The following is a 12,637-nucleotide window of genomic DNA, read 5'->3' as shown; positions in this document are numbered from 1 at the left end:
GCTGCTGGAACCCGGTTAGTACAGGTAGAGAGAAAAGCATTACTGCGCCGTTGTTTTTTGTAACTTTTTGTTTTAGAACATTGGTGCGCACGTTAGTTAAATTTTAAACTTATTAAAGAAATTGCAGCAACTGCTTCAAAACGCAGCAGAGGATGTCCTTTCCTGAGCACGCTCCTGCTATCCGGCCGTTCTGGGCACAGGCCTTGGCATCTCATCGTTCACTCCAACGACGATGGCGTGTGCCATTTTCCCATGGCACTTGGCAGCCATGTCTAAAAATACCTCCTAAACGCTACACGTGTTGTAGCCTGTACTGGCCACCATCCTTGGGCCCGGAAGAAGTAGAAAGAAGGAACCTTGACAGGATGCGAAGGACACCCCGAGTTTCCGTTGCGTAAGATGACGCGCGCGGTAAACCCGCCGATCCTTTGCTGACGCGAGACAGTATTGATCATGTTGCGGTGTCATCCAGCCACCCTTTGCTTGGCCTGTGGCCCGGCCCCCCCTCCGGGTGGCCTTGCGTGGACGATGGCCCAATTAGGTCGCTGCCAAATTAGTGTTAGATAATTGATCACAGTCGGGTGTCCGCGCGCACATACATTCGTCACGCTACGGCCGTCGACGTCGTCGAAGGAAGCGCGGTCCAGCAGTGTGTGAAGCAATTTCGCATATTGGACAGCTCTCGGATGATAGGGTACGAAGCGGAGTGATTGTTGCCTGTGCTGTGCTGTGTGCGCGAAGCGAGAAGGAGCTACTGGAGAAAAAAGAAACCAACCCAACCGAGCGATCATTAATATTGACACGAGATGATGGAGTTGGGTTCACGCAACGATGCCCCCCGGGGGCCTAGGGATGCTCTTGTGGTAACGCCAGAAAACACTAGCTGTGCTTTGTGCAAACACAGCTCAACGGAAAGGGGACGAAACATGTGAACCACGAGCAGAAAACCGTAGAATTGGAGTAACGGGCACCATTAAACAATTTTAAATGGCTCTGTATCAAACGGATGGCTCAGTGTTGGCCACTTTTATCACAAACTCCGGCACATTTGGTGGGACCTACCCTGCAGATCGATCACCCCTCAAGCCCGGATCTCATGCTCCACTTCCCACTCGTAACCCCTTACTTAATATGTTGACTGATGGCCACGCCGCGCACAGCACATAAGCCACTGTGTCCTCGAGAGCCCCCACGGCAGCGTGGCGTTATCACGATTAGGTGTTCACGCCGTTCCCCGAAGCATTGATAGCAACCAGACACCAGTGTGCTGCGACATGAGAGGCGAACGACGCACCTTCGCTCGTGCGAACCCCGCTTAGCCTCGCACGATTTTATCATAACGCTTGTCACCACCGAAGCCACCCCTTTATCACCTCGGGACGAGCAAAAAATTCGCGATAACTTTCACTGGCACCGAGCTAGCGGCAGTAATGCGTCATCGCTTTCGGTGCGACAATTCGTATGTTTCTCTCTGGCCAGGCGAAGCACCGGTGACCGATATAATTCAGTTGGTTTTCGTTGGCTCTTTTTCTTCCTCGCGCTATCTCTCTCTCTCTCTCGTACCATATCATTTATCAAACAGCGTGTCCGGGTGTTGTTTCACACACCCCAAACGGCCAGCCGCCATATTGCTTGGACTCTTTATCACTTGGGTAATGCACTTTTCGGAGCATCACTGTCCGGCAGAGAATTGACAGTGGAATCCTGGTCAATTGATTTCCATTAGGACCGTAGATTCAAACCAATGTTACCGAGCGTCCGACAGAGCGCTTGGTAGAAACAGCCTGGTCTCAAAACTGCAGCAAAAATCTATTAGAGCACATGTTTGCCATACATTTCACACCCTTGACGTATGTTTGCTTACCCCGAACCCGTTCAGCGAACGCGCACTTTACGATGTGAATTGATATCGCTCCACAAGACGGCGGCATCGAAACGACAGCGATCCACATAACGCCGTGCGGAAGCAGCTCCCCGGGGGGTCGAGGGAGATCGGCGACATTTCACACCCTGGTCCACCGGTTGTGACAATTTGTGAAACCTCCGCGCTGTGTCAGGGGGCGCCACATAGCCGTGAATTGCCCCGTTCAGGAAAGTGTTTCAAGGTCCACTTGGCCTAGCGATCTGGTTGGAAGACGTTCAAGGGGAAGAAATCGACACGAGCCCCCCCCCCCCAAGGGGGGTAGGCGAGTACCATCTTGTAACCTCATTCTTGGACGTTCTCGGGCGCCAGCCATTGAGGAAGCCGGCGGTTCCACCGATTCTCGCCGCTTCGTTCCGCGTGTTATTGTCGAGCCGTGGCGACGTTGCTCCAGTTTCTCGCGAAGTACAACTTCGTCGAGTGCCACTGTCTGGTGGCCTTATCAATGGCCCTCCAGGCGTTTGCCACCGGCCGGCGTTTCGGCCTCGCTCCCCTCGCCATTGGTTTGTTTCCGCAAAACGGCGAACAAATCGATCCCCGGCGCTCCGGGACGGATATTTTAAAAATTCGTGTTCTCCACGCGATAGACATTATCCCGCGCGCAAGTTGGAGGCCACTTGATTTGGCACACTTCTCGCTCGCCGGTAATTCCGCCGGTTTTTAGGTCACCGCTGTTTGCTGGCGATGACGTCGCGAACAAATGGCTGGCGCAGCTGCATGCGATCTCACCAAGACGCCGTACCTTCTCGCGCTGTCAAAGAAAGGGAGATCCGAGGCAAAATAAAGCACAATTTTTTTGCACAAGAAGAACTCACTCACGAAAACGTCCGCGCCGTGGGCCATTTAAAGACGCAACCACCAATCGCGCACGAGAGATAATGGAACACGGAGAAGCCTCCGATTGGACGGTGAAGCACGTCGTTCCTTATCGATTCCAGCCGTCAGCTGGTTCCGATTGGTTTTCTCGACCGTAAATAAACGGGATGACTTTTGTGGCGCAGGTAGAGCTGCCCTCCCCGCCCCGGGGGCCCGTGACGGAATGTTTGTGGAAAAATGAATTAATTATCAGCAGTCCATAGGAAGAACTAGGACGTGGCTCAGTTGCTGGTGCTAGGCGATACGGCGGAATATGCCACGGTGCTGCTTGAGAATGAATGATGATGAATTATCAATTATCCGTTCAAATCTAGGGGCCTCATTCCGTGACTTCAGGAAGTCGTAATAGTGAGCTAGCGGTCGTTGTGCGGTGTGCTACTGAAATGATTCCTCAAGGCAAACGCAATGTGCCCCGCGCAATTTCGAAGCGCAAATAATCAAAACTGCGTTCATCGCTCATCCTGATTTCAAGGCGATGACTGGATCCGCGACCGAAAGAGCGCACGATTTTCGTGTTCTTTTTTTCTGACGGAACCAGAAACGATGCCAATGGCGATCCAAACACTACTTCTCGATGATGAGGCTCTGCCATTACCAAATAATGGTGATTCATCAGCGGGTGATGAAATTTATTCAATGGGATGCGCAATCAGGCGTCTTAGCGAACGACAAAGGCGAACGCATTTTTTTAGAAATATTTTACAGCTTTTCAAGCATTTAGTGATAAAAAAGCATGTGAGCTTGCAGATAACTATTTATATCAGTATTCGAAGTTCAGACACTTTAAGGACGCCAAACTCTACTCTGCAACGTTACACTATAAATTACTATTTACGAAAGAAACTAACTAGAAACTAGGAAACGAAAGGGATGCGATATCAGGATGTCTTTGGAACTTACCATACAACCCCGAAAGCTCCGTAGCCGATCGGTCGATCCGGTTGCACGTCCTGCGGAACGGCTGGTGGTTGGAAGAATGGGGCCGCCGCCGCCAGGATGGCACCTTGCGGGGCACCGGCCGCACCACCCTGTACCAGTGACATCGAGACACTCATGGACACCCCCCGTGATTGCCTGGCCGGCCCACCGACAGCCGCCATTCAGACGAAGCGCATAACCCGAAGACGGGAGCGGGGAGCCGAAACGGAGCGCCTGATCCTGCCACAGTCGAAGTGTTCCGTGGGAAAGCCGTGAGATGGAATTGGGCAGGGCAGGTCAGGGAGCGCCAGACACGCTTCTTCCCCGGAAGGTCGCCGTGGGAAACCGGAAACGGTTGGCCCGACAACGCGCGCTGGCCACTTAACATAAACCTACACACGTAGCACAGAAACACACGACCAAAAGCACTCTCACTCTCTCTCTTTCCTGCCTGCTCTTTTTTTGCCGATCAGCCAGAGAACACATGCACCGGCAACTCGCGCGTTAGAGACATTCGCACACTGTAACTTTCATTCGCTTGCTTCCGGAATGCACAACACTGGCACAATGCAAAACACTATTGCGCGCACTGCACCGTGGCGCATTCGCTGCAGGAACAATTAACGGAACCGCTTAGTCGAGGTCCGTGGAGTTTGGGACTCGTGGGCCAACACACTCTCTCTCTCTCGAACAAACTCGACGATGATTGGGGTAATCTGGAACCGGAAACAATCTACGCACCGTGGACAGGAAGATGGCGAGATTCCAAACCAAGGATCGTCCGGTGCCGTGTTCGTGCTGCGCCGATCATCGGTCGGTTGAAGGTTTGCTGGCGTTCCGGTCTTCTTTTGCACCGAAACGATACGTAGCCGTCGCTTGCTTGAGTCGGAGTCGCGGGGTATTCAAGGTTAGGGTTTCCAAGCGGAACACACAATGGTAAGAAGAACGCAGTAAACCGTGGAAAGAAATGAGGAAAACGAATCGCGCACACATACACAAGCACGCACGATCGAAACGATCAGCCCTTCCAGTAGCCGCCACCAGCGGCAGTGTGCTGGAAAACCTCTTTTCGCTTTTCTCGGAAAATGCCGCGCACGATTGTGTTGTTGCACGCAACGTGAGTGAGTTGAATCTGCGATTGAGTAACGCACGAGGACGATGCTGCAATCGACGGATAGGGACCGATTCGGAACTTTTGCTCGACCGTGGTACACTTGATACTGCTTAGCGGGTGGATTTACTTTTCCGCCGATTTTCAAATCGAGTTGCCTTGGTCACGCACAAGCACGAACGTCGTTTCCATGGACACCGGGTTTCGTTTTTCTCTCGCCGGACTCGAGTTCGGATGTTGTTGAAGATGCGCCAAACTAGGGGGTTGGTTCGGAAGTTTTTCCAGCGTTGGCCGAAGCTTTCACTTCCGGTTCGTTTGACAACAGTCAAGCAGAGCCCATCTGATCGCCACTTAAACGGACGCGTTACCGGAACTTGGCCGTTTGTCCGCCTGTCAGCTGTTCGGACTCCGGGACGGCTTTTTAACGACGTGCCCTTTTTTTGCACACGCTCGTACGGAATCCGGACGCCCTTGGCTGAAGGTTGCTGACGCGAGGAAACGTCGCTTCGACGCTACGGCCTCCAAGAGCAGCAATCAGGGAGTGCAATAAGCAGTGGCTGGAGGAACTCGGGGCACTGTTCCCAACGGTGCACTTAAATTCCCACACCAGCGCCAGGTGTGGAGTTGCGTAAAATTAGAAGATGACACAAGGCCGTTGTTGTGGCAGTGTTGCAACTTGGCAGCTTCGCGGACCAGCAGCAAGCAAACAGCTTTGGGGCGCCTTTGACAGCTGCACTATTGTTTACACCAGCAACCACCGCACACTCTGACAGGGAAAAACAATGGGGAACTTTGATTAGTCAGCGGCAGGTGGGCTACTTCGAGAGGAATAGGCAGCAGTGACAACTGACTACTCGTATTTACTACCGTAGTAAGCGCGTGACGGAGCTCGAGGCCTGCAGCCACGGCAACTGTCAGATCGGTACGCACTGTGAGCCGTTCGCTCTATCGTTGTTTCATTCGCTGCCGTGCCCGTAATCGATGCCCTTTTTGAAGGGTTCGTCCGGTCCGTACGCTACCCCGGGGATCGGTAAAAAAAGGCTTCGGTTCCTCGACGCACGAACGCTAGGCTAGTTCATCCGCCGTTCTTGTTGGTGTTTCCCTTTTACCTTTTCTTCACACTCACACACACACAGACACAGGCACACACTGGCGCGGAAGCGAGGATGCACTTCGGAAGATAGGACCCGGAGAGGAATCACAAAACTTCACCAATGTCCTCGCAAGTCCAGCGCTAGCCGGTGTTGGGAAAACGAGTTTCCTTTCACTCGTCCCTGTGCGACTTCTCCGCTGTTCCGACGGACGTCGTCGTCACGGTTCGAGGGATGGCGACCACTTCCTGCGTTGCTGCCGTGTTTTCCCCGAACTCGCACGCACGACGTTTTCCGTCACGCACATCCGAACTCGAGTGAATTTTCTCGTTGACTGAGTCCGGAATGAACGCCGCAACCCAAACGCGACCGAACAAAGGAACCCCAAGACGCATTTGACGTTTGGGACTGTCACATTTGACAGTTCGTGATTCAAATTTCGAGGCATGGAAAAGACCATACCAAACGAAACAAACGATCAACGGCTATGAATTTGGGTTTCATTTTTTGGCTTTTACGAACTTCTACGATAAGAGATTAATGTAACGTACGCGGAGACATTTCACTATGTTTATTGACTGCCATTTAGGTTCCGTGCCCACGAGACACGTTTCGTGACTTTATGTGTTGTACGTGATGATATTTTATAACATAGTCCCCGTTTTTACCGCCCAACCCTATGTCGGAAGTCTAGGCAAGTTCGGTCGGAAGTCTACTCTGGCGTAGACAATAGAACACAATTTTTACGCCCACAGGAAGGAACCAAGGTTTAAATGAACTATTTTCCGTTCGCTAGTACGGTAAACGCGTGTTTGCCTCGCCGCCCTTAGATAATTTCCAAAAATATGCATTTTCTGATTATAGGACCATATAAATATTGGATTATCATTTTACACCTACCACTGACTACTACATGACTACTGGAGTACCATACAAAAAATACAAAACTCTTCAATTCGAATACGGGTTTGTCTTCGTTTCGATCGCCGCCGCTTACATATGGTACGTTTCTCTGTTTGCCTTTCTCATCCCTAATCTCATAGCGATTGCATCGAGCAAATGTTTCGTTTGTTGCACATAAGATACACTGGATTAATACATTGCCCCCTCATTTTCGTCACACGACACCTTCAGCGTAGATAAGATACTAACGTTGGAACAGAAAATGTAAAACAAATTTAAATAAAACAAGTTTGCGAATGTTTGCTCCGCGCAGTGCCAATTACTGTCCTCTACCAGCGTAATCGCAGTTTCTACCAAAAAGCCTCTTCCGGGGCTTCTTCCGGGGATTGTTTCAATTGCGCGTCCACCTGATCCGACTCAATCCCTTCCACGTCGCGGTAGCTGTTTGCTCGACGATTGCTAGTTGCCCGATTGAAAATCTTACACTTACTATCACAGTTAATATAAATTCCGCCTCCTTCCGCTTCCCGATCGAATCAGAAGCACGCCCTGTTGCTTTCGCTCTTTCCCTACCTTGCCCTCTAAACCAATCCCCTCTCTGGAAGCCGATTCCGACGCAGGTGTGTCTGGTGCCTTAAGAAAGCTCGAATCCTGTGTTGCTGGATATCGCGTACCGTAGCTTATCGCGAAGCATACTCTTTTTCTGGTAGTTTGGAAGCTTGAGCAGATTAAAGCACGTCGACGAAGTCGGTAGCCGGTTCAGAGGGTCCTTCTTGCGTATGGTGAAAAATCCGCGTATCACCGAGCCAACCGTATCGCCGATGTCTTCATCGTCGCCAACCTCTACGCAACGTATCGAAAACGGCGGCTCGAGGTGAGCAAAACCCAGCAGCGGTGGCTTCGAGCAACTGGTTACAAACTGAAAAGATAGGACGAAACACATAACAATCACCAATCGGAACGGGTATGATGTTAGTGAAGGCTCCGGCAGCGTTTCTTCACCTTCAAGAAGAGCTTCTTTTCCTCCTCCGTAAAATCTTTGGCAAGAATGTCCCACAGCCAACCGACAACTCGATGACCATCGTGGAAGCCACCGTAGTATTGCGTGTGTTTTCGCAAATCCTTCAAATCCAGTGGCGAGGTATCACCCGAAATTAATCGTTGCAACTGCGACAAAAGATGGAAAAGATCAGTCAGAATGTGGCCCTTACAACCTCATAAACGGCATACTTCTGGCGTGGAGAACAGTGCCAACCAGTCCGGATTGACTATGCTGCGGAAACCTCGGATGAACGCCGCAGTTTGGTCGCGTATTTGTGTATGCATCCGAAAGTACGCCATATAGTGGATGTAATTGATTCTGAAAAGTAATCGAAACAATCAACAACAGAAATAAAAAACTAATCGAAACGAATCGAGACATGCTGCAGCAAACTTACTTATTATCGTTGTTAACAGCACGAGCCTTTCCGCCCGGGTGCAGCTCGTGGGTAACGATTTTGCCCATCACATCCTCGTCGACGCTGAACGTTAAATCGAGATCGGCCACATCGCCCTGATAATGTTTGATGAACGTTAAGCTACGGTAAAGCTCCTTGTCCAGCGACGGTAGCTCGTCCATGCAACTGTACAGTGCTTGTTGCGTTTGGCCGAGCACCTGCGACAGAAAGAACGACGCAAACGGAACGTCCACCACGATCCCCTCGTACACTGCCTTCCCGAGCATGCGACCGACAAACTCGAACAGCGCCAAATGGTTCTCCTGCATGTGGGATGTCGGCGAAGGGTACAGGCGCTGTTCGGTGGTCGTTTTGAACAGATTCAGCGAAGGATCAAACACCCGCTTGATAGTCTCTTCCAGAAACTCCTTGAACACGCCATCCTGATCGATGCCGGCCTCATCCAGGCCCTGCTGGTTGATGAAACGCACCCGTATGACTCCCTTCAGCCCGTGCGGAGGCAGAGCGGCCAGTTGCCGGTAGCCGTCCTCGACGATTCGGTCACGATGCACCGTCACAAGGGCGGAGCTGGGTGACGCGCAGGCCGACTCCGTCAGGCCAAGGACCGCTTTTTCATTTTGCACAAACTTGCGAAACAGCTGCACTCGATCCTCGTGCGGTATGACGTGGGGCATCTTTTGAAGCAAGATTTGCGTGTGCTTTTTGCCCTTCTCCAGATCGGCAAGAAAATGCGACGGACGAATGTCGCGGATGAGCCAGTGGTTTGCCGGAGCAAACTGTCGCCGGCAGTCGCGACGGTACAGGCAAAGGAGGAGTGTGTGCGTAGCGACAAACAGCGGCGCACTGGTGGCCGTCTTCGCATCCAGTATCTGATCTTGGATGGTGCGATACAGGAACGTGTTGAGAAAGTGCGACAGCACAATGTAGTCGTTCAGCGTGAACGGATTCTGCTGTTCGTACATTTCCAAGTCGTCCAAAATACTGCAAGCGAAGAGAATGCGAAGAAAGTTGATGGACCAAAGCCGGAGGGAATAGAATGTGACACTTACGTAACATAGTGGGTCATACAGTCACAAAACAAGGAAAGCAGTAAAAGCGGTGGTGCGTAGTTCGTTTGGCTCGCTTGCAGCAGCTCGATGAAACCCTTTAGGCCACAGTTCGGTCCAATCGAGCCGAGCAACAGCCACAGATCGTGCAGTACCGTGTCGTTATAACAGAGTCCTGTAACAGAAGGAACAAGCGCACGTAAATACGCAAACCGCAGTGCACGGAACCACCGAGACCCATTAGGATTGGCAATCTTACCGGAAAGTATATCCAATCGCAATTGCGACAGGGCACTGAGTGCGGCATGATACATCGAACAAGTCAACGCGACGCGGGAAACTTCGGCACCGCCAAGTTTCCGATTGGCTCGCGTAGCTTTGCTTGGCTGGCCCTTGAGCGAACCTCGCTCGAATGTAAGAGCCCGCTTGAGTAGATTTCCGGTACTGTTCCCGCTCGGTATGGGATAATCAATCGTTTCGTACCCAACGGCCAGTTCTTTCAGATTGTCTCCCAGTAGAAGCTTCACCAACCGATGGTTCCACAGCAGGTGGATCTGTTTCTTGATGAGTGGCAAGTTTTCGTGCTGCAACCGATCCTTCCCGGGGGAAAACCAACCCAGCAGCTCGTGCCATTGCGTGAATGCACCTCCGGCTTGACTCAGACTGTTGAGGATACCGTTCAGCAGCTGTGTTACTACGAACGTAAACGCCGGAAAGGCAAGGTTGGCCGCCAGCTCCGGAGGTTCCAGATAGTACAGGTGCACAATGTTCGATAGCAGTGCCAACAGGTGACTGTTCTGCAAACTTGCGAGCACGAACTTCATCGACTGGTCGCCGCTCAACATGGTCAGCGTTTTCTCCAACAGCCCGTGGCCCTGCACACTGACCAGACACTCCGGTGTATACTGCTCGAGTTGCATGATCATGCCCGGAACGGAAAGGATCTGCACTAAAAACTGACTAAGTAGGTTTTCGCTGAAATTGGACGATATGAGCGGACGCAACGCGAGCGTGACCAGTGCGGTCAGCGAGATTGGTTTCAGGTTTACCACCGGCCGGCACGTTCCCTTCACCAGCACATTGCGCAGCGTAAGGTAGAATCCTTTCTGCACAAGATCACCCATCACGTTCGCGCATAGCTGAGTCATGCCCGGCTTCAGACCGGCCAGTGATTTGTTGCGCAACAGCGCCCAACTGTTGATGGAGGTAAACGCTACCAGCGTGTGGAGGTACAAAGCCAACGAGATGCTGTCACTGTGCACTTCCGGTCGCAACAGTTCCACGGCGGTGCAGCAGCGATAGAGCAGCTTTTTGATATGGCGAATCCAGGCCAGGCTAAGGTCTTTGTTGAACGCCACACCGATATAGCTGGTTTTGGGTGAATCCGATTCCAGGCTGGCTACCAGATAGCGACACAAACGCTCGAGCCGCTCCCGATGTGGGGCAGCTTCAGGTGCTCCGGTATCACCTTTCCATTGCAGCAGAAAATGTGTTGCCGCCCGGTACACGGCTGTACTCGGTTGCAGGTCGATGGGTTTACCCACGTTCGTAACTGGCGGCAGCAGCTGATCGAATTCGTCGCTGAAAATCGAAAGAGTGGGATTGAAGATTCCGAAAGTAATGTGTGTGGCGCACTTTGTGGGTACTTACAGAATCAATCGCCGGAACTTGGTTCTCGCCAGCCAACCGCGGATGTTACGCTGAAGCAGCAGCACCGCCCGATCGCGCCGCTCTTCCTGCGCCCGCTCGTTGGCTCGCTCTTCGCGGGCCGCCTTCGTCTGGACCAGAAAGCTGTCCTTGTTGGTTTCGGTGCGGCCAAACATTTTCGTTTTCGCGCGAAGAAGAAACGGCAGTGGCGACAAACCCACGCGGTACACTCCGCGTTCACTGGGAAGGACGATTCAATTAGGCTGCTCCTAATTGGCCTTACGGATGTTGTTATGTACAGATAGATCTGCTGTCATCGTCATCATCATCATATTCACTTTCACAACACACGACGATGCTTTATCGATGGGTTGTTGACTATTCATTGTCCTGCAGCAAGCAAAACGGCAACCAGCACCAGCACGGGGGACACCCCTTTGTTACGCGACCACAATCCCGAAACAGGAGGAACGTTTGCGCTCCAGTCGCAAAGATTTATGTCACTCGCATCTCGGGCATTCCGCCGTAACGAAATCACCTCTTTTGGCCACCACTTATCACTTCGTGACGACCACTTGTGTATGTGTTTGTACGTGGCCGTGCCGCGCGAACCCGCCGAGAAGAGTTAATCGCGGATGCTGATGAACAAAATACAGATTTTCGTTGCTGCTTCCTCAGCTGCTGTTGTGTGTTTTTCTTTTCTCCTGTGTTTTTCGCTTCGCTGTCGAAAGTGACAGCAGGCGAATGGCGTAACGGCGTAAAAGGTGTAACGTTACGTGATAAACACTGCAAATGCAAAAGGTGTAACCGCAGGGCACAATCCATTGCATACATTTAGGGGTTTTGTTAGGGGTGCTTTACGTTTTAAAATGAAACGTTAAATGAAACGAATTCGAATGAAATTTAAAACTAGTTTTGGTTTATTAATGTTTGCGTTTAATTGATACCTGGTGTAGAATCATAGCAGCCTAAAAAAGAGGAACATTGTAAATTATATATGGCAAAGAGTATGTTAAGTATAAGTGGTAGAAAGTAGCAGGATCATGTTTCTAATAAACAAATAATTGAGTGATCTTATTAATTAGTTTCTGTTGATAGCAACACAATCGCTCTTGCCTTTATTCGTCTTATAAAAAAAAGATCCTTTTAGCATCAATTGAATAGTTTGATGGTCATCGCTCTATTTATTCAGTTTCTACGATGAAAGAGTAAGAACGATTCGCCCCTCGGCCTCGATTGAATCGATTGAGACATCGGTTTGCAATTCAATCAAAGCTTAAACTCCCGGCATTCGTGGTATTTCCTAGCGATACACATTTGCTTTCGCATCACATCTACTCAATCGATCTGCCTCCAAAAAACTGTGGCCAGTCGTCGTAAAAAGGAGATGTTCCGACACAGAACCGAATCTGCAGGAGTCTGTCTCCTAAACCCACTCGAAACTAAACCACATTCACCATTGTTCCGGCTCAAGTGTAATCCTTTTGCCGTTCGGGAGTTTCAATGTCGCTGCCGATCCGTGTTCGGAAAAGGATCTTTTGACTGCCATTCCATCCCATCGGTCGGCAACAAACAGCAACACAAAAAGCCCGACCATTCACTGTCGGCACGGATTACGCTATTAGTGCTCGATGATCCTTTCGGTTTCCCCGGTTGCTTCTTCT

The 12,637-nt window shown here is 51.0% G+C and overlaps 2 protein-coding genes across 2 annotated transcripts in view; both read right to left on the bottom strand.

Moving 5' to 3' along the window:
- The window catches only part of LOC131206134 (serine/threonine-protein kinase NLK), a 62,979-nt gene extending 58,917 nt beyond the window's left edge, over positions 1-4,062 (bottom strand). Inside the window, exon 1 of the mRNA XM_058198555.1 lies at positions 3,698-4,062. Coding sequence (XP_058054538.1) covers positions 3,698-3,897 — 200 coding nt within the window. The 5' untranslated portion in view covers positions 3,898-4,062. The remainder of the gene's footprint in view (positions 1-3,697) is intronic.
- Positions 4,063-6,521: 2,459 nt separating this feature from the next.
- LOC131214948 (ubiquitin-protein ligase E3B) lies at positions 6,522-11,149 on the bottom strand. The gene is made up of 7 exons (XM_058209297.1): positions 10,977-11,149; positions 9,586-10,907; positions 9,330-9,501; positions 8,260-9,261; positions 8,051-8,180; positions 7,823-7,987; positions 6,522-7,739 (listed from the first exon to the last, which is right to left on the bottom strand). Exons 1-7 carry the CDS (start codon positions 11,147-11,149, stop codon positions 7,455-7,457), a joined length of 3,249 nt encoding a protein of 1,082 aa, XP_058065280.1. The 3' UTR covers positions 6,522-7,454.
- Positions 11,150-12,637: the final 1,488 nt, after the last annotated feature.

This window comes from Anopheles bellator, chromosome 1, assembly GCF_943735745.2.
Source record: "Anopheles bellator chromosome 1, idAnoBellAS_SP24_06.2, whole genome shotgun sequence".
Taxonomy (NCBI): Eukaryota; Metazoa; Arthropoda; class Insecta; order Diptera; family Culicidae; genus Anopheles; species Anopheles bellator.
This window is presented reverse-complemented; position numbering and strand designations above follow the sequence as displayed.